The sequence below is a fragment of the Prunus mume genome, linkage group LG7, assembly GCF_029339155.1.
Source record: "Prunus mume cultivar Tortuosa linkage group LG7, ASM2933915v1, whole genome shotgun sequence".
Taxonomy (NCBI): Eukaryota; Viridiplantae; Streptophyta; class Magnoliopsida; order Rosales; family Rosaceae; genus Prunus; species Prunus mume.
The window spans coordinates 10,240,735-10,260,538 of NC_142704.1; the positions used below are offsets into that span (position 1 = coordinate 10,240,735).

The following is a 19,804-nucleotide window of genomic DNA, read 5'->3' on the forward strand; positions in this document are numbered from 1 at the left end:
GGTGAGACTCGAAGTTGTTTGTAAGGACGCCTAGTGGCCAATTGGCCTTAACCCTTTTAAGACCATCTCCAACCCTTAGGGTGGAAACTCAAATTTTGAGTTTAGCCTCCAAATACCCTCTCCAACCCATGTATTTTGGGGGGTGGAAATTTGAGAAATCTCAAATCTTGGGTGGAATTCAGTTCCTTTTTGCCTGGACTGATAATTTTGTGGGCCCAAAATCTGCTTTTTATTATTATTTTTTCGACTAAAGCCCATGTGCTGCATATTTCTTGGCAGGTTTTTTCTGTTTGTTTGAAGAACTTTGTCTTAAAAATCTGATATTGCTGGTTTGTTTTTTGTTTTGTTTTGTTTTATTTTAAATATTCCAACAACTATATTTGTAATCAATAATCATGATTAATTTTAAGCAATCTCAACGGCAAAATTTAATTATTGTCGTTTATTTAAAAATGCTTAGATAATTTAAACACACTTACATAATTCAATGAAGAGTTCGAATTATTCCGGGCATACGTATGATATTGTACTTATTTTTATTTTTTAAGTGAAATTCAATTATGTTTTGGAATTTTATTTTTTTTAGGTTAAAATGTTTAGAAAATTAAATCACGAATGTTGAAACAAAAATAATGTCAAGAAAAATTAACAAGAAACAAAATTTAGGGGTTAATCATTCTTAAACAATTTAATAAAGTTGCGGACTCAAATTATGAGTCTACAAGGTTGGAGGAAAAAAAATTTTGAGTCCTGAAAATACATGAATAGTTGTATTTTGGAGGGTGAAAATTTGAGTTTAGTCCCAACATGGTTGGAGATGGTCTAAGAAGGAAATTTGGGAAATGGAAATATGTGACCCAAATAAAGGAAAACGGATAACCCGAATAATTAAAACGAACCCCAAAATTCCAGGCGAGAAGCTGCGTTAAAATCCACATTTTGGCATCTTCCCTCATTTCTCTCTCTCTCACTCTCACACTCTATGAGTCTGTCTGACTCTGGCTTTCTCTCAATCTCCTCCACACCCAACCACACCAGTGCTGGTGTCAATCACCTAATGATCAACGCTCAAACACCGATCATCTTCTCCACCAACTGGCCTGAGCCTTAACATAAGAAAAATAAAAGAGCCCTCATTTCAGATCAGAATTATCAAAACACCATAACCAGCCAACCATGTCCTCCCGCAAGCTCCTCTCGACTCTCATCCGTACCTCTCTCCGACGGACCGTCGCAACGACCAAAACCGCAGTCCCCAGATCCCCCTTCACGCGCCCCACAGGGTATCTCCTCTCACGCGTCGCCCACTACTCCACATCATCGGCTGTCGCACCATCTGCGCCTCCCAAACCCGCTACACAGTCTGTGAGTGGCAAAATCACCGACGAGTTCACCGGAAAGGGGGCCATCGGCAAGGTCTGTCAAGTCATCGGGGCCGTCGTCGATGTTCGGTTCGACGACGGCTTGCCGCCGATCCTCACAGCTCTCGAGGTCATGGACAACTCGATCCGATTGGTGCTTGAGGTAGCTCAGCATCTAGGCGAGAACATGGTCAGAACCATTGCCATGGATGGGACCGAAGGGCTTGTTAGAGGTCAAAGAGTTCTCAACACTGGCTCTCCCATCACTGTAAGTTCCTATTCTCTCGCTTTCTAATTATCTAAGTTGAAATCTTTTTTTTTTTTTTGGGTATGCTGGTTGCGGTATGCTGGTTGCGTTTGGGATCATACATTTATGTTCTTATTGTGAATGTGCGTTTCTCAGATTATCTCGAGCAATTTTTTTTTTTCTTAAAGAATTTTTTTAAATGAATGGATGCGGATTTAAGACTCTCATATTTAAAATTTTTATCTTTAGGTGGCTGTTGGTAGAGCCACCCTTGGCCGAATTATGAATGTTATTGGGGAGCCCATCGATGAGAGGGGTGAAATAAGTAAGCAGCCGCAGAAGATCTTAACCTTTTTACGTTATTTTGCATTTTGAGTATTTGTAAATAGTATTCAGCAAATAAATGATACAACTTCATGTTATTTTGTTTTCATTTCATCAGAAACTGATGCAGGAGCATCTATTAGATTTTCCTAATCTAAGTGGGCATCAGCCAATAAGGCTAAGTTTTAGTTATATTAAATTAATAGGTTATTTTATTACTTGTTTTCCTATTCTTACTAGGATTTGGTTTATTTTCCTGTTTAGGTTTTAATTTCCTTTGTCAATTAGGATTTCTTATTAAACTAGGAATAGGAATTCTAGGCTGGTGTATTCTAGTATAAGTAGGCTATTTAGAGACTCTTGTATTTAGTTTTGTTGATGAATATAATTTCAGACGTTAGTCTATAGAGTTTCTGTTGGGATTTTGCCCTAGAACTCAATTATCTTCGTTCCAACTTCGATTCTACTGCTTTATCCTTCTATTCTCTGTATTTTGGGTATGTTTGGGTCGCTGGACAGCAGCTTATAGCCGCTGCCCTGCATCAAATTGGTATTAGAGCCTAGGTTAATCCTTGCTCCACACCATGGTTGGACGTGCTAGAGGTCGTGGACGAGGGAACCAAGCCCAACACACAGAGATGGCTGAGATGCGGCGTATGATGGAAGACTTGTCGAGAGCGGTGCAAGCCCTCCAACGACAGGAACGCGCGGATGCCTATATGGAGATTCCGGAACGCAACCGCGGACCCTTACACATACCGGAAGGTGGTGGTGAGGATGAATATGAAGACGAAACGGACGTCGACAACCTTTTTCATGAAGCTGGAAACCATGGTGGTGGTCATCGAGGTGGATTGGAAGAGCGGTTGGTTCGTGCGTTGGATTTGAATGGTGGAGGAATTAAAATTGAAGTTGTTGATTTCTATGGAAAGATGCATGTTGAAGATTATTTGGATTGGGAGGCAAGTCTAGAGAATTATTTTGAATGGAAGCCTATGGCAGAAGATCGCAAGGTGTTGTTTGTAAAGCTTAAATTGAAGAGTACCGCGCTTCAATGGTGGAAGAGAGTTGAAGAGCAGCGTGCTCGGCAGGGGAAGCAGAAGATCAACACATGGGATCGTATGAAATCCAAGTTACGAAAGCAGTTTTTACCTGCTGATTATACCATGGAGTTATATGAGCAGTTTCATAACTTAAAGCAACGAGACATGTCTGTTGAAGAATATACATCAGAGTTTAATAATCTCTCAATTCGAGTTGGTTTGAATGAGACTAATGAACAGATGACATCTCGTTATCTTTCTGGTTTGAATCAGACAATTCGAGATGAGATGGGGGTGGTTCGTTTGTTCAACCTTGAAGATGCTCGACAATATGCTTTAATGGCAGAGCGAAGACTACCGCGTCGTGGTGGAAAGAGAGCAGTTTCCAGCCACCCAGACACGGGTTCGCAAAGTGATGAAGAAGCCAATCCAAGTACCCGAATAGGTGGTAGGAACTTGGGTGCTAATAAGAGTGAAAAGGGGAAGGAAACAACACAATTTCATCCTCCAAATGGCGCTAATGTCAAGAATTCCAAGGCTGGAAGTACTTCACAAGCTCGATGTTTCAATTGCGGAGAGGCGGGGCATAAATCTTACGCTTGTCCACAAAGAAGAATAAATTTGGTAGGTGATAAGATCAACTTTCCAGAGCCATCGTATGATGTTTATGGCAACGAAGAGGAAGTTATTGATCTCTTACCAGTTGAAGGAGAATGTTTGTTGGTAAGACGAGTGATGACAACTCCCAAAGTTGAGGAAGAGGATTGGCGTCGACATAATATATTCCGAACACGAGTCCTTTGTGGGGAAAAGGTGTGCAACGTGATTTTTGATGGAGGAAGTAGTGAAAACATTATTTCAAAGGAGGCGGTAGAAAAATTGAAGTTACCAATTGAGAAGCATCCTAATCCCTACAAGGTTGCATGGTTTCGAAAGGGAAGCGAAGTACCAATCACTTCAAGGTGTTTGGTTAAATTTACTATTGGTAATACCATTGAGGATGAAGCTTGGTGTGATGTTGTTCCCACAGACGCATGTCATATCTTATTGGGAAGACCATGGTTGTTTGACAAAGACATGATGCATTCTACTAAAGCTAACACCTATTCATTCTATAAGGATGGGAGAAAGTGGACTTTGCAGTCGCTTGAAGAAGGATTCTGCCATGAGTTTGACATTGAGAGCAAGAAGGTGGCGTTTGTGTATCCACTTGTTACTAAGAAGGATGTTGAGGGGGCTTCAAATAAATTAGAAGATGACAATACCCTAAATTTAGAAGACCCTCCCGTGTTTGACTCTTGTTTGGAAGAAGATTGTGAAGTTTGTTTGGGAATTGAGAAAGCTTCTGACAAGGTATTTGGTGAGAGTAAACAAGCTGAATCTAGTGTAATCTTGAAGGCAGTGAATCAAGAAGAAGCTGGGTTTGAACTTTTGAAGCAACACAATCAACCCACATTTGAAGGAAAGGTAATTCAAGAAATTCTTGGGGGAATTGTTGGAGATGAGCTGAATTCCTTCAAAGGTGATACTTATGAGTATGCTGATTTTCTTGGGGTTGATTCTTTTAATTTTCAAACTACCAAGAACGTCATTGACCTTGTTAGACTACTGGTTTTTAGCGTGAAGAGTTTTTGGGCTGAGAGTTTGGCTGCAGGAGATATCTGGTACTGTTCCAGAAGGATCAAATATTCTAAATATCTATTTCTTTGGTGTGGGAAGGTTCAATATCAAGGCCAAAGTTCTATGGACAACTTATCTAAGAGGAGGTTATGTCTAGGCGGTTTTCACCAAACGATTGGAATTCGAGGAAGAATTCTTCCCAACCCGGTGGAGTTGATGCAGGAGCATCTATTAGATTTTCCTAATCTAAGTGGGCATCAGCCAATAAGGCTAAGTTTTAGTTATATTAAATTAATAGGTTATTTTATTACTTGTTTTCCTATTCTTACTAGGATTTGGTTTATTTTCCTGTTTAGGTTTTAATTTCCTTTGTCAATTAGGATTTCTTATTAAACTAGGAATAGGAATTCTAGGCTGGTGTATTCTAGTATAAGTAGGCTATTTAGAGACTCTTGTATTTAGTTTTTGTTGATGAATATAATTTCAGACGTTAGTCTATAGAGTTTCTGTTGGGATTTTGCCCTAGAACTCAATTATCTTCGTTCCAACTTCGATTCTACTGCTTTATCCTTCTATTCTCTGTATTTTGGGTATGTTTGGGTCGCTGGACAGCAGCTTATAGCCGCTGCCCTGCATCAGAAACCGATCACTTTCTACCCATCCATAGAGAAGCTCCAGCTTTTGTTGAGCAGGCAACTGAGCAGCAGATTCTTGTCACTGGAATTAAGGTATGTCTGTGGTCTGCTACATAAATAATAGACATCATAGATTCTAAGGAAACTGAGTCCAAATTCAAGGTTAATGGTGGTGATGCATACATTTGGATTGCCAAATTCTGGAAATGTTATTGGTTTCTGTTCTGTTTGTCACGATCATTTTTGGACTGACACAGTTGAAGAGAGGACCAAGGACCATTGGTGCTTTCTTCTGTGAAGTATTAGTAATTTTTTTCAAAGGAAAAGTTGTCTTCTATCACTATCAGCATCAACAGAAACCAATAAGATTTTTGTCTGATGTTTTCAAGGTTGTTGATCTTCTTGCACCTTACCAAAGAGGTGGAAAGATTGGGCTCTTTGGGGGTGCTGGTGTCGGGAAGACAGTGCTTATTATGGAACTCATCAACAACGTAGCAAAGGCTCATGGTTAGTTCCATCTAAATGTATTTTAGTTATCCTCTTCTGTTGAATATTGATTTCTTGAGTTATAAAATGTTTCATCCTCCTTCTGCAGGTGGTTTCTCAGTGTTTGCTGGTGTGGGAGAACGCACAAGAGAGGGTAATGATCTGTACAGAGAAATGATGGAAAGTGGTGTCATTAAGCTTGGAGATCAGCAGGTTAACTTACCGCCACACTACATATTAACTTTTCCAATTTTAATTGGCATTGTGTTCTTCTGAAAGCCATTCCCTTGTATTGCAGAGTGAGAGTAAGTGTGCTCTTGTGTATGGTCAAATGAATGAACCCCCTGGTGCCCGTGCTCGTGTTGGGCTCACAGGGCTGACTGTGGCTGAGCATTTCCGAGATGCTGAAGGACAGGATGTGCTTCTCTTCATTGATAACATATTCCGCTTTACTCAAGTAAGTTCTGTCTCCACACACACAAATACGTGCATTTCGGTGATATATTTTCTATTTCTTCTGACCATATGCTGCCATTTCGTTTTCTCTGTTCTCCAGGCTAACTCAGAAGTGTCTGCTTTGCTTGGTCGTATACCATCTGCTGTCGGCTACCAACCTACCTTAGCTACTGATCTTGGAGGACTTCAAGAGCGCATTACTACAACCAAGAAGGGTTCCATCACCTCTGTTCAAGCTATTTATGTACCTGCTGATGATTTGACAGATCCGGCTCCTGCAACCACTTTTGCCCATCTTGATGCCACCACTGTGCTGTCGCGACAGGTTTATTGTCTTTTAAATTCAAATAAATTTTGAAGCAGGAATCATTACTCATTTTTTCTTGTGCACCATATGTTCTTAAATCTAACAACTGGTTGATGGTCAGATATCTGAGCTTGGCATCTATCCTGCGGTTGATCCCTTGGATTCTACATCTCGCATGCTCTCCCCTCATATTTTAGGAGAAGAACACTACAACACTGCTCGTGGTGTTCAGAAAGTTCTTCAAGACTATAAGAATCTGCAAGATATTATTGCTATTTTGGGAATGGATGAGCTCAGTGAGGACGACAAGTTGACTGTTGCTCGTGCTCGTAAGATTCAACGGTTCTTGAGCCAGCCGTTCCATGTTGCAGAAGTGTTCACGGGAGCTCCAGGAAAATATGTTGAGTTGAAAGAGAGCATTACCAGCTTCCAGGTGATCAACTTTTTCTTTTCTGAATTAGTCATTACTTTCATTTTTCTGTATTGATTGATTTAGGTGCCTACCCCTGCCATTCTCTGATGTTGTGCTGTGGGATTTCATTTTTACAGGGAGTTCTGGATGGGAAATATGATGATCTTTCTGAGCAATCGTTTTACATGGTTGGTGGAATTGAAGAAGTCATTGCCAAGGCAGAGAAGATTGCTAAGGATTCTGCTGCTTAATCACTTCCAGTTGGCATTGGCATTGGCAATGCTGATGAGCTTCAAAAGAAAGAAAAAAATCTCGAGGAGAAAACTAGCTTTTTCATTGAAGAAAGGATTTATTTTTGGTAGGGGGGATTGTATTAGGTAGAGAATTGAGGAGCGGGCAGATTCCGTTAGGTCCTTTTCCTTCTGTGCAATAAGGTGTGCACTCATTTGTATTTGTCTATTTATAATCATTTGAGTTCTACGCGAAGGGTTTCTTTCGTCTTGTCTCGTTTTACATCTTGTCTGGTTCATCTATTTTTAGGTTTTTAATTTTATTTTCTTGTACTAAATAAATTCCAAAGAAAGGGAGGCAATAAACTTGAACCTCACCAGATGATAGCCAATAACTGCAATGCAGTTTGAGTTCAGCCCGCTAATTACTTGAGAGAACCAGTAAGAGAAGAGAGGCCTGATATAAAAATAAATGAATAAGTAATTTAACAAAAAGAGCATTGTCAAGCAGAAGAAAAGAAAACATTATTGGAAAGCAAAGACCAATACTAGTTACCATTGTCAAGCAGAAAAAAAAAACATTATTCTTATTTTATTTTTCACTCATTTAATCTTTTACATTGACAATTGAAGAACATTAATTCTTCATTTATTATCTTTCTAACTAAAATAAAAAAGAGCTACAACGATTGTTAGGAGCTTCAAATCTTCAAAATGGCTGATGAACTAGAGAAAGCTGCATTGTTTTGTTACTCAGTTGCTCTGCGTTTGAGTAAAACAAACAAGCTAACTGATTTCTTTGATTCGAGGACGCAGGAGGATTCTTCAAGTTTCTTGCCAAATGAATCAAAAAGCTCATCCATAATCTCATCTCCGAAATGCTTCCGAATCATTCCCTCCATTCCGGATCTCACACCAATGGCAAACATCTTGGGAGGTGGTTTTTCCTGTGTCAAGTTTTCCATTATTTCTACGCTGAAATATCCATTCGCTTTCACAATCGCTTCTACTTCTTCCAGAGAAGCGATATATTGTGGTATATTAAAGCAGTCCACTTTTTCTTCAGAGATGATACCCTACTCAGCAAAATAAAAAGGGCAGTTACCAGCTTAAGCTAAGCAGCATATCTTTGTCTTTTTTACACCATATATATGAGCTTAAAATTGAAGCTGATTAATTTCTTACCTTCTTGGCCATGTCCATGAGGCAGGATCCAAAGAGTTCTTTCGCTGTATTGACGAAAACTTCTGTATGAGGGATTCCATTGGGGCGGCCTGGGACAACAAAGGCCATCAATCCTCCACACACAATCTCTTGGGCTCTAGCGTTTAGAAAGCACTCCATGTCCTTGGCATACTGAGTTGTGTATGCCTTGACAACTTGGTCTGCAGACTTCGAGTAATGAATCCTCCCTTTGTTCCAAGCAGTAGAGTTCATGTCCACCACTTCTTCTGGTACTTTAGAGAGACATTGGAGAGCATATGAAGAGTAAGCAAAGTGAATAAAGGCCTTGGGAAATAAACGAGAATAAAAAGAGCCTGGAACACCCGTGGCGTAGTAACGCCTGTCTGGAGGCAGAGATTGGAAGAGCGCATTGAAATCATTGGAGGTGTGATCACTGAAAAAAACTTGGAACTCAGGGAGCTGAGAATTGTGTCCTTGGCTTTGATACTTTTGCTCCACAGCGTCCACTATGTTTTGCACTGCATGGAATGTGTTAGGCCCGACAGAGCAGCCTAAATCTGTAACTCGAAAGGTGTTTGAAGAAGAGAAGCTTTTGATATCAAGCTTTTCAGAAACTGCTTCTTTGATCAGTTCCTTGCCAGCATCTATAGCTTTTCTCTACAAAAAAGGACAAGCTTGGGTTACTTTGTATGAATTTAAGCACAGCAAAAATTCTGGAAAGAAAAAAAAAAGTACACCGAAAAATGAAGTCTTTGAGACAAGATTGTGATAATTGAGAGTGACATGTTGCACCTGAAAATTAGAGTTCTTGCTGTAGCTGTAGAGGCCATCTCCACCGTTCATAGGATATGCCCCCAAATCTGCCATCTCTGTTGTTGTTTCTCCTCTATGATTGTATCTTTGTTGTTTCTCCTCTATGATTGTATCTTTTGGATGAATAGATCCTCTTCCTTTGAGGAGAAGGGCCTTATTTATTCCATTCGGAAATATTGACCAGTAAAAAGAAACAGAAGGAAAATTCTTCAGATATTCTTGTGGCTGCTGCAAGTTAATTATTACTTTTTCATCGGAAATGAAGCCATTGATGGAGTAAAATGGCCGCCAGCCGGCAAGAGAAGTATGACATTTATTCTTTAAAATATACAGGAAATTTGAAAAACAACACACCCCTAAACTGCAGATTCATAGGACTAATATATCTGGGTCTGAACATCAACATGCTTTTGGGTCAACGTTGGATCTTGGACGGAATAGAATGTTGTCATCGACTCATCATGGAGTCATTACGTGGTCATATTTGGCCAAAAGGAAATTAAAGTAATCTAGATGGGTTATATGTCGTCATCCCATCAGATGCATCACGCATGTTAGTCAAGTTGTCAAATTTGCATGGACCATTAAGATGCTGCCACCTGACGTGAGTTACATAATAAGAAGCTTCTATAATCTGATAACCTAAAAACTCCCCTCTTGAAAGATTGCCCTGTGTGGTGCCTACTCTATTCTAAGAGCTGCCTCTAGTTACAGAAGACAATCAAAGAGGTATGAAAAAGACGCATATATCCATCTTATATCCCACTGTTGGAGTTGACTTGACTAAAACTCACAGAAAATGTAACGATAAGACCAATGAACTGAATAATATAGAGTTGATGGACCATTTGAGCGAATAATTTAGTTGATGGACCAAAATATAACTCAGGTATAAGTTTGAGAACCGTTTAATTAAATCCTTTATCTATTTATAATCATTTGAGTTCTACGCTAAGGGTTTCTTTTGTCGTCTCGTTTTACATCTCGTCTTGTTCATCTTTTCTTGTAATAAATTCCAAAGAAAGGGAGGCAATAAACTTGAACCTCACCAGTTGATGGTCAATAACTGCAGCGCAGTTTTGAGTTCAGCCCACTAATTACTTGAGAGAACCAGTAAGAGAAGAGAGGCCTGATATAAAAATGAATTAATAAATAATTTAACAAAAAGAACATTGCCAAGCAGAAGAAAAGAAAACATTATTGGAAAGCAAAGACCCATACCAGTTATCATTGTCAAGCAGAAGAAAAAAAATAACATTATGTTATATAATTAAGGAAAAATTGTAGAGAGAATTGGAAAGTAGATTGTGTCAATCAACTTGTATATCTCATCTTGATAAGACCTCTCATTTATAGGCTTATAATAGTAAGAAGACATTAACAACTCATAAGTTACAAATCCATAACTATAGTATTTAGTGCATTGGTTACATAGAAATAGAAAGGGTGAATGTTAAGAGGTATGGTGGACATCCACTAACTCATGCATTTACAACACATTATTCTTATTTTATTTTCACTCATTTAATCTTTTACATTGACAATTGAAGAACATTAATTCTTCATTTATTATCTTTCTAACTAAAATGAAAAAGAGCTATAATGACTGTTGAGGAGCTTCAAATCTTCAAATGGAACTAGAGAAAGCTGCATTGTTTTGTTACTCAGTTGCTCTGCGTTTGAGTAAAACAAACAAGCTAATTGATTTCTTAGATTCGAGGACGGAGGAGGATTCTTCAAGTTTCTTGCCAAATGAATCAAAAAGCTCATCCATAATCTCATCTCCGAAATGCTTCCGAATCATTCCCTCCATTCCGGATCTCACACCAATGGCAAACACCTTGGGAGGTGGTTTTTCCTGTGTCAAGTTTTCCATTATTTCTACGCTGAAATATCCATTCGCTTTCACAATCGCTTCTACTTCTTCCAGAGAAACGATATATTGTGTTATATTAAAGCAGTCCACTTTTTCTTCAGAGATGATACCCTACTCAGCAAAATAAAAAGGTCAGTTACCAGCTTAAGCTAAGCAGCATATCTTTGTCTTTTTTACACCATATATATGAGCTTAAAATTGAAGCTAATTAATTTCTTACCTTCTTGGCCATGTCCATGAGGCAGGATCCAAAGAGTTCTTTCGCTGTACTGACGAAAACTTCTGTATGAGGGATTCCATTGGGGCGGCCTGGGACAACAAAGGCCCTCAATCCTCCACACACAATCTCTTGGGCTCTAGCGTTTAGAAAGCACTCCATGTCCTTGGCATACTGAGTTGTGTATGCCTTGACAACTTGGTCTGCAGACTTCGAGTAATGAATCCTCCCTTTGTTCCAAGCAGTAGAGTTCACGTCCACCACTTCTTCTGGCACTTTAGAGAGACAATGGAGAGCATATGAAGAGTAAGCAAAGTGAATAAAGGCCTTGGGAAATAAACGAGAATAAAAAGAGCCTGGAACACCCGTGGCGTAGTAACGACTGTCTGGAGGCAGAGATTGGAAGAGCGCATTGAAATCATTGGAGGTGTGATCACTGAAAAAAACTTGGAACTCAGGGAGCTGAGAATTGTGTCCTTGGCTTTGATACTTTTGCTCCACAGCGTCCACTATGTTTTGCACTGCATGGAATGTGTTAGGCCCAACAGAGCAGCCTAAATCTGTAACTCGAAAGGTGTTTGAAGAAGAGAAGCTTTTGATATCAAGCTTTTCAGAAATTGCTTCTTTGATCAGTTCCTTGCCAGCATCTATAGCTTTTCTCTAAAAAAAAGGACAAGCTTTAGGTTACTTTTGTATGAATTTAACCACAGCAAAAATTATTGAGAGAAAAAAATTAAATGAAATCTTTGAGACAACATTATTGAGAGTGACATGTTGCACCTGAAAGGTAGAGTTTTTGCTGTAGCTGTAGAGGCCATGTCCACCGTTCATAGGATATGCCACTAAATCTGCCATCTCTCTCGATCTCTCTTGTTGTTTCTCCTCTATGATTGTATCTTTTGGATTAATAGATCGTATTCCTTTGAGGAGGGTACTGAAGTGAAGGGCCTTATTTATTCCATTCGGAAATCTTAACCAGTAAAAAGATACCGAATGAAAGTTCTTCAGATTCTTGTGGTGACTGTAAGTTTATTATTATTATTTCATCGGAAATGAAGCCATTGATGGAGTAAAATGGCCGCCAGCCAGTTATAAGTCATCATCCCATGCATCATGGATGTTACTCAACTTGTCAAATTCAAAGCCAAATTTGCATGGACCATTAAGATGCTGCCACCTGACGTGAGTTACATAATGAGAAGCTTTTATAATCTGTTCTAAGAGCTGCCTCAAGTTATTGGTAGATTAAAGTTTGAAGTGTCCACTTTCTCCAAACTGATGAAGATGTTTATTTTTTGCAAATCAAATCAGCAATCACAAAGATGTTCAAGATGTCCTCTAGTCATAATAAAAACCCCCAAAAGAACTACGAGCTAAAGGAAATCCAGCTATAGATGTTCACAAATACCAAAACACCGCATGTTTAATCAATTTGCCTTGCGTTTAAGTGCTGCAAGAAAATGAGTTGGCTTCCCTGACTCAATCTCAAGGATAGAGAGTTGCTCTTCAACTTTCTTGCAGTACCGGTCAAAGAGCTCATCTAAGATTTCTTCTCCAAATTGCTGCTTGATGAGTCCCTCCAAGGCAGCTCTCAGGTGAGATGCCAATTGTTCCGAGACAGTGTCATCCACCGGCACCCGAGGTAAGTATTCCAGTCTCTCTATGCTAAAAAATCCATTTTGTTCAACGGCAGCTTCCAGTTCTTGGGGAGACATGTAATACATAGGCAGATTGAAAGAATCTACTTTCTCTTCGAGAAGAACACCCTGCATCAAGGAAAAACACATAGGGGTCAGTCAGAATGCTGCAGTAAAACATAAATTTTGAAGCAGTGGATCGTTGCTTACCTCTTTAGCCATGTCCATTAGGCAAGATCCTACAAGTAGTAAGGTCGCATTTGCCACAGAATCAGAATGAGAGGAACCATTGGGGCGGCCTGGAGTGATAATTACCATCAATCCTCCATGCACAATCTCTTGTGCCCTGGCATGCAGGAAACACCCCATGTCCTCAGCAAATTGAGCTTCATATGCCCTCACTACTTCATCTGTGGAATTTGAGTACTGGATTTGTCCTTTGTTCCAAGCTGGACTGTTTCTGTCCACTACTTGTTTTGGTACTCTAGAAAGCCAATGAAGGGAAAAAGAAGAGTGAACAAAGTGAATGGAAGCATTAGGAAATATGCGACCATAGAAAGAACCTGGCACACCCACGGCATAGTATGGCCTGTTCTGAGGGAGGGATTTGAAGAGCATGTTAAAATCATTTGTGGTATGATCATTGAAGAAAACTTGAAATTCAGGGACTTGGGAATTCATCATTTGGGACTGATACTTTAGCTGCACCGCCTCGAGTATGCCTTCAACCGCAGAAAATGTATTAGGCCCAGTAGAGCAACCCAAATCTGCAATGTGAAAGGTGTTGGACTTGGAAGATAACAATATGTCTATGTCAAGCTTTTCTGCAATTTCCTTGACTATAAGTTGCTTGGCAACATCCACAGCTTCTCTCTGCAAAAGCAGATATTGAGCATGCTACTTGTAGTTGAGGTGAGATCCATGATATTAGTTTGTTCTGTCTCCAGAACAATCCAATTCACCTAATTCATTGGATTTTGGTTAAGTGAACAATACATAAGATGATTATCTCTTAGTAAGTACAATGTTTTCCTAACTCAAAACAATAACTATATGAATATAGCAGTCACTAATTACAAATGCCTAAGGGGTAATTTGAATACAAATTGATAGTTCTGATTTGGACTAGAATTTACACAATCAACAAAATGTACAGACAACACAGCTTAAATGAGCTACATTATCAATATACATGCAACATGTAATTTCTATAATTAGTACTATGAACTATTTAACTATTAGATTCATCAGATCAGACTACATCTCACAGTAAAAAAATACTAGAAAAGAACCTGGAAAGTGGAGTTCTTGGCATAGCTCTTGGGCCCATCTCCACTTTTCATTGGAAATGCTTCACAGAATTTACTGCTTTCCTGTGCTGCTGCCATCTCTGTGCTTCAAAGTTCAAAATTTGGTAGGAAACGAAAAGAGGAATTGACTGGTCGTGTTTTCCTGTTTCTTTTGTCCTTTGGTGTTTTCATGTTCTTTTGTCTTTTAAAAGACAGCGACAGATCCATTTCGCAAGATCCTCTCCTTTTCTCCTTTCCTCCTATTCTCTCCTCTTCTCTTCATCTGAGACGTTCAAATTATGTAATCTGATGGGCCTCCTCAATCGCTACTTCAGGCGAAAGTTACTCTTCACCAAATTTTCTAATTCCTATTATACCCTTGCGTTTCCATGGGTTTTTTATTGTGCAAATTCCGGATACATCTTTCCTAAATGGAAGCTGCATAGGAAACATCATTGCAGAAATAACGAACTCAACAACAGAACAGGATGCTGCTCTGTTTTGCATGGAGTTTCTTATCTCTGCTTCATTTGAACACGTAAACATCACATGTAACCAAGTTTTAGTTTTAAATAAGCGATAGTATATTATTGATGAACAAACAAAAGTACAAAGCAACTTCTCCAGTGACCAAACACCAAGTTTTTAGAAATCAGACTTAAGGCTGATGGGTAAACCCAAGTTCCATAATATAAAAAGCAAATGGGAAGAGTACTATATTATGATTCCAAACATGATTTAAATGACATCTGCCTCTCAGATTAGGATTATATCTCTACCCTTCTTATTATAGCTAGGAGGCTCACCAATTTATATATTGCAACAATTTACATGTCAACTAAGCCTTGCGTTTAAGCACAACAAGGAAGCTAATCGACTTCCCTGACTCAATGGCTGAGGGTTGCTCTTCAAGTTTCTTTTGATACAAGTCGAAGAGCTCATCTAAGATTTCTTCTCCAAAATGATGTTTGATGAGCCCTTCCCCAGCAGCTCTCATGTGAGATGCAAATAGTTGGGTCTTAGAGACATTGTCAGGAGGCTTGACAGCAGGTAAGTTTTCTATGCTCTCTATGCTAAAACATCCATTTCGTTCTACAGCAGATTCCACTTCTTGGGGAGACATGCAATACATAGGTACATTAAAAGAATCAACTTTCTCTTCACTAACTATTCCCTGCATAAAAGAAATACACACAGTTGCCACATGGAAATGTCTTGTGCAATTCTAAATAAGCAAAAATAATTGTAAACCATACAGCAGTTAATCATTGCTTACCTTCCTAGCCAAGTCCATGAGGCAAGATCCTAAAATTTGAAAGGTAATATTGGCCCGAGAATCGGAATGAGGGGTACCATTGGGGCGCCCTATAATGATAAGTAGCATCAATCCTCCATGCACAATCTCTTGTGCCCTGACATGCAGGAAGTACTCCATGTCCTCAGCATATTGGGCTTCATAAGCCCTAACTACTTCATCTGTGGAATTTGAGTAATAGATTTTTCCTTTGTTCCACGCCAGATTGTTTCTGTCCGCTACCTCTTTTGGTACTCTGGAAAGCCAGTGAGTGGCATAAGAAGAGTGAACCATTTGAACAGAAGCATTTGGAAATAGGCGACCATAGAAAGAACCAGGTACACCCGCAGCATAGTATCGTCTGTTCTGCGGGAGGGATTTGAATAGCATGTTAAAATCATTTGGGTTATGAACTTATGGTCATTAAAGAAAACTTGAAATTCAAGGATTTGAGAATTCAGCTCTTGGCTTTGATACTTGAATTCCACAGCTTCAAGTACGTGTTCAACTGAAAAAAATGTATTAGGACCAACAGAGCAACCGAGATCTGCAATGTGAAAGGTTTTGGACAATAACAAGGTTTCTATGTCAAGGTTTTCTGCAATTGCCTTAGTTAGTTGTTCTTTGGTAGCATCCACAACGCCTCTCTGCAACAGCACAACGTATGCAAGTCACTTTAGTTGAGGGGTCATATAATTAGATCAGCTGTTGTAAATAATTAGATCAGCTATTGTGTGTATATAATATATATATATATATATATATATATGACATTCTTGTTATTTCCTAACAGTAATTAAATGAGTTTTGCAGAAGAAGAAGAAATGTTTGCTTCTGCGTTGTATTTGAACTGAAAACTGAGCTGTTTCAATCAGAATCAGAACATGCCCATTGAAGACCTCTTTAAATTACTAAATTGCACCTACTCCATTCCTTGTAAAGAATACTAATTAACCTGTAAAGTAGAGTTTTTGGCATAGCTGCTGGGCCCATCTCCACCATTCATTGAAAATGCTTCTGAGAGTTCCAGTTCTGCCATCTCTCTCTCTCTCTCTGTGGCCTGGAATGATAAGTACCATCAGTCCTCCATACACAATCTCTTGTGCCCTGGCATGCAGGAAGCACTCCATGTCCTCGGCTAGTTTCCTCTGCTCTTTCTCGTCTGAGGGTGGTTGTTAATTTATATCTAATACTGACTACTGAGATATTAATTCATGCAAGGAAAGAGCTTCAAGCACATGACACATCATGCAAAGCACTTCAAGATATCATGAACTAAATGCCAAGATTAATTATTAGGCCAACGGTTTTGTACACAATACAAGCACTGTCTCTCAGGCAAAGAGTGTATCTCTCTCTTGCTTATTATAAGTGCCTTACAAACTTATATTGCAGCAACTTATATATCACTTATGGAAACAAACATAAAACAGGATAAAGGAAATTCTAAACAGCATGTTCAAATCCATTTCCCTTGCGCCTAAGCACACAGAGAAAGTTAATTGTCTTCCCTGTCTCAAAGAAGAAGGTTGCCTTTTCAAGTTTCTTACGATACAAGTCAAAGAGCTCATCTAAGATTTCTTCTCCAAATTTCTGCTTGACGAGGCCCTCCATGCCAGCTCTCATGTGAGCTGCTAATAGTTGAGATTTTGAGACAGTGTCATCTACCGAGACATGGGGTAAGTTTTCCATACTCTCTATGCTAAAACTTCCATTTCGTTCTACAGCAGCTTCCAGTTCTTGGGGGGACATGCAATATATTGGTATGTTAAATGAATCTACTTTCTCTTTGCTAACACCGCCCTGCATAAAGAAAAAACATAGCAGCCATAAGGATGTCTTGTACTGTCCAATATAAAGCAACACTAATTCTAAAATCACATTTGTTTTACATGGTTCTCTATCTTGTTGCATTATTTGGCTTCATAAGAGATGAGCATTGTCATCTGCACTATGTCGAAATATCATTTCATCGTAGGGTTATAATGATGTTAAAATTAAACAAGTTTCTTCTTTCATCTCTGAGATATTTACATGACAAAACATAATAGGATAAAAAAGAACTAGCTATACATAGTAGTACAGTATCAAACTTAGACCAGTTTTACCTTCCTAGCCAAGTCCATGAGGGCAGATCCTAAAAGTTGAAAGGTCATATTTATTGAAGAATGAGAATGAGAACTACCATTGGGGCGACCCGGAATGGTAAGTAACATCAATCCTCCATACACAATCTCTTGAGCCCTGGCATGCAGGAAGCACTCCATGTCCTCTGCATATTGAGCTTCATAAGCCCTTGCTACTTCTTCTGGGGAATTTAGGTAATGGATTCGTCCTTTATTCCAAGCAGGTGAGGTTTTGTCCACTACTACTTTTGGTACGCTTGAAAGCCATTGAATTGCATAAGACGAGTGAACAAAGTGAATGGAAGCATTAGGAAATATGCGACCATAAAAAGAACCAGGCACACCGACTGCGAAGTATTGCCTATTCTGAGGGAGGGATTTGAAGAGCATGTTAAAATCATTTGGGGTATGATCATTAAAGAAGACTTGAAATTCAGGAACTTGTGAATCCTGCCCTTGGCTTTGAAACTTGAATTTCGCAGCTTCAACTATGTTTTCAACCGCAAAAAATGTATTTGGCCCAACAGAGCAACCCAAATCTGCAATTTGAAAGCTGTTGGAAGATAACAAGATGTCTATATCAAGCTTTTCTGCAATTGCCTTACTCAGAAGTTCTTTGGCAGCATCCACAACTCCTCTCTGTAAAAGCAGAAATGTGCAGGATACAGTTAGTTGAGGGGTTCCCTAATTTTTAATTTTCTTCCAACAAGAACTATGTAATGTACCACATACCTGAGCTATTTGGTTATGGCTGAAGGAATGCCATACATAAACAGTTTATATATAGAGTTTATTTCAACTAAAACTAAACTATGCTGTTTTGAAAAAACAACAGGTGAAGGTATATTATAGAAGAAACCTGGTAAGTGGAGTTGTTGGCATAGCTGTTGGGTCCGTCTCCACCTTTCATTGGATATGCTTCACAGAATTTACTGGTTTCCTCTTCTGGAGCCATCTATCTCTCTCTCTCTCTCTCTCTCTCTCTGTGTTGGGAGTATGAACGTATGGGATATTGTACTGCAGGGATCATTGTTACTGTATCTACCACTGCTACTTGTCGCTAAACCCCAAGACAGGAAATTAATTAAGAAAAGCATAAGACAATAGAAAAAGTCCCTTGTGGTGATGCGGTGCAAGACAAATAATTTGAGTTTATATTGATGTGTGTGTCCAAGTTAGAATTATGGCCTGCTGATGCTGATCAATGGCATACCTTCGTGGCCATATCTACGAGACAAGATTCCAACAAATAGTGGAAAAAGCTTCAGGATCAAGAAAGGAATTGTTTGTCGGGGAGTTCCTGTCCACTACCTCCTTTGGTATCTCAAAAAAGCCATTGTCAGGAAAGAATGAACAAAATCAACAAATGGCATCAATCAATAGATTAAACCAGGCGGACCAACTTCAGAGGGAAGGATGCGAAGATAATTTTGAGTGTGGTTTTTTAAGAAAAAATATATATATATATATAGCAATGTACAAATTACCTTATTTCCAGTCAGTGGCAAATTGTCTTTGTCATTTTACTTTTATTTATTTTTATATTACTTCATTTACTTAAGTTTACAATGTAAATAAGGAAGTACCCTCCATTTGGATTCAAATAAAAATACTAGAAAATCAAATACCCACCAAATCAAAATATGAAAAATCGATTTTAGTGCAAAATACGATTTAGGCTAAAAATGATGGCTCATAAAATTAATATATTCATACTAAAACCCCATAAAATCAAGTTTTCTTATTTGATGTGTGAGGAATAAAAGCCGCCAAAAATTATCTTGAGAAAATGATTATTCCGAAAACCCATTTTTCATACTTAGTCAATATTTTTACATAAAACAACTTTTCATGTATGATATGAATGCATGAAGGAACCTAAGGTCAATCTATGTAAAAAGTTTTAGATGTTCAATACACTATGGTGTTAAACCCTATTTGGTTTATGTTAAAACTTATTGAAAATTAGTCTATGGAGCTATGAACTAGCTTGGTTTATATGATTTAATGTTTACTTTTATTTCTAAAAAGACTATAGAAATTGTAAGTACCAAAAAAAATAATCATTAAATTTTAAGCTAATAACTTTAGCTAACCCACCCGTTGAAAAATTCCTGGTTCCGCCCTTGCATTTTGAATTCACTTAAGTGTGATCATTACGGAAAAACTCAAATCATTTTATATCCAGTCCGAATCCAAAAACTATGGTGAAAATACGAGGGTAGGTATTTATAAGAAAACCACTC

General features: G+C 38.7%; 6 protein-coding genes and 1 pseudogene across 9 annotated transcripts; 2 read left to right on the forward strand and 5 right to left on the reverse strand.

Moving 5' to 3' along the window:
- The first annotated feature begins 924 nt into the window (after positions 1-924).
- Positions 925-7,404, forward strand: LOC103338731 (ATP synthase subunit beta, mitochondrial). Of its 3 annotated transcripts, none has more exons than XM_089055849.1 (9): positions 925-1,629; positions 1,858-1,933; positions 5,211-5,323; positions 5,620-5,737; positions 5,826-5,929; positions 6,015-6,173; positions 6,273-6,497; positions 6,601-6,912; positions 7,029-7,404. In XM_089055849.1, exons 1-9 carry the CDS (start codon positions 1,177-1,179, stop codon positions 7,140-7,142), a joined length of 1,674 nt encoding a protein of 557 aa, XP_088911975.1. In that variant the 5' UTR covers positions 925-1,176; the 3' UTR covers positions 7,143-7,404. The 3 variants fall into 3 exon arrangements, with proteins under 3 accessions (XP_088911975.1, XP_008240193.2, XP_016651289.2); XM_008241971.3 differs by having other exon boundaries at positions 5,235-5,323; XM_016795803.2 differs by lacking the exons at positions 1,858-1,933; positions 5,211-5,323.
- Positions 1,959-5,093, forward strand: LOC148915446 (uncharacterized). Its single transcript, XM_089055848.1, has one exon. The coding sequence runs from the start codon at positions 2,517-2,519 to the stop codon at positions 4,956-4,958; it is 2,442 nt and encodes an 813-aa protein (XP_088911974.1). The 5' UTR covers positions 1,959-2,516; the 3' UTR covers positions 4,959-5,093.
- A 275-nt stretch (positions 7,405-7,679) lies between the features above and the next one.
- Positions 7,680-9,526, reverse strand: LOC103338732 (loganic acid O-methyltransferase-like). The gene is made up of 3 exons (XM_089055850.1): positions 9,099-9,526; positions 8,307-8,963; positions 7,680-8,197 (listed from the first exon to the last, which is right to left on the reverse strand). Exons 1-3 carry the CDS (start codon positions 9,171-9,173, stop codon positions 7,871-7,873), a joined length of 1,059 nt encoding a protein of 352 aa, XP_088911976.1. The 5' UTR covers positions 9,174-9,526; the 3' UTR covers positions 7,680-7,870.
- Positions 9,527-10,779: 1,253 nt separating this feature from the next.
- On the reverse strand, positions 10,780-12,067 carry LOC103338822 (loganic acid O-methyltransferase pseudogene; annotated as a pseudogene). The gene is made up of 3 exons (XR_016122274.1): positions 11,993-12,067; positions 11,216-11,872; positions 10,780-11,106 (listed from the first exon to the last, which is right to left on the reverse strand). The product of XR_016122274.1 is annotated as a loganic acid O-methyltransferase pseudogene (transcript).
- A 358-nt stretch (positions 12,068-12,425) lies between these two features.
- LOC103338821 (loganic acid O-methyltransferase-like) lies at positions 12,426-14,398 on the reverse strand. The gene is made up of 3 exons (XM_008242079.3): positions 14,142-14,398; positions 13,060-13,722; positions 12,426-12,978 (listed from the first exon to the last, which is right to left on the reverse strand). The coding sequence occupies exons 1-3, from the start codon at positions 14,235-14,237 to the stop codon at positions 12,640-12,642; spliced, it is 1,098 nt and encodes a 365-aa protein (XP_008240301.2). The 5' UTR covers positions 14,238-14,398; the 3' UTR covers positions 12,426-12,639.
- Positions 14,399-14,860: 462 nt separating this feature from the next.
- Positions 14,861-16,620, reverse strand: LOC103338820 (loganic acid O-methyltransferase-like). The gene is made up of 3 exons (XM_089042038.1): positions 16,388-16,620; positions 15,415-16,079; positions 14,861-15,312 (listed from the first exon to the last, which is right to left on the reverse strand). Exons 2-3 carry the CDS (start codon positions 15,820-15,822, stop codon positions 14,977-14,979), a joined length of 744 nt encoding a protein of 247 aa, XP_088898164.1. The 5' UTR covers positions 15,823-16,079; positions 16,388-16,620; the 3' UTR covers positions 14,861-14,976.
- A 78-nt stretch (positions 16,621-16,698) lies between these two features.
- LOC103338730 (loganic acid O-methyltransferase-like) lies at positions 16,699-19,182 on the reverse strand. Its single transcript, XM_008241970.3, has 3 exons — positions 18,418-19,182; positions 17,541-18,197; positions 16,699-17,235 (listed from the first exon to the last, which is right to left on the reverse strand). The coding sequence occupies exons 1-3, from the start codon at positions 18,511-18,513 to the stop codon at positions 16,879-16,881; spliced, it is 1,110 nt and encodes a 369-aa protein (XP_008240192.2). The 5' UTR covers positions 18,514-19,182; the 3' UTR covers positions 16,699-16,878.
- Between the last annotated feature and the right edge of the window lie 622 nt (positions 19,183-19,804).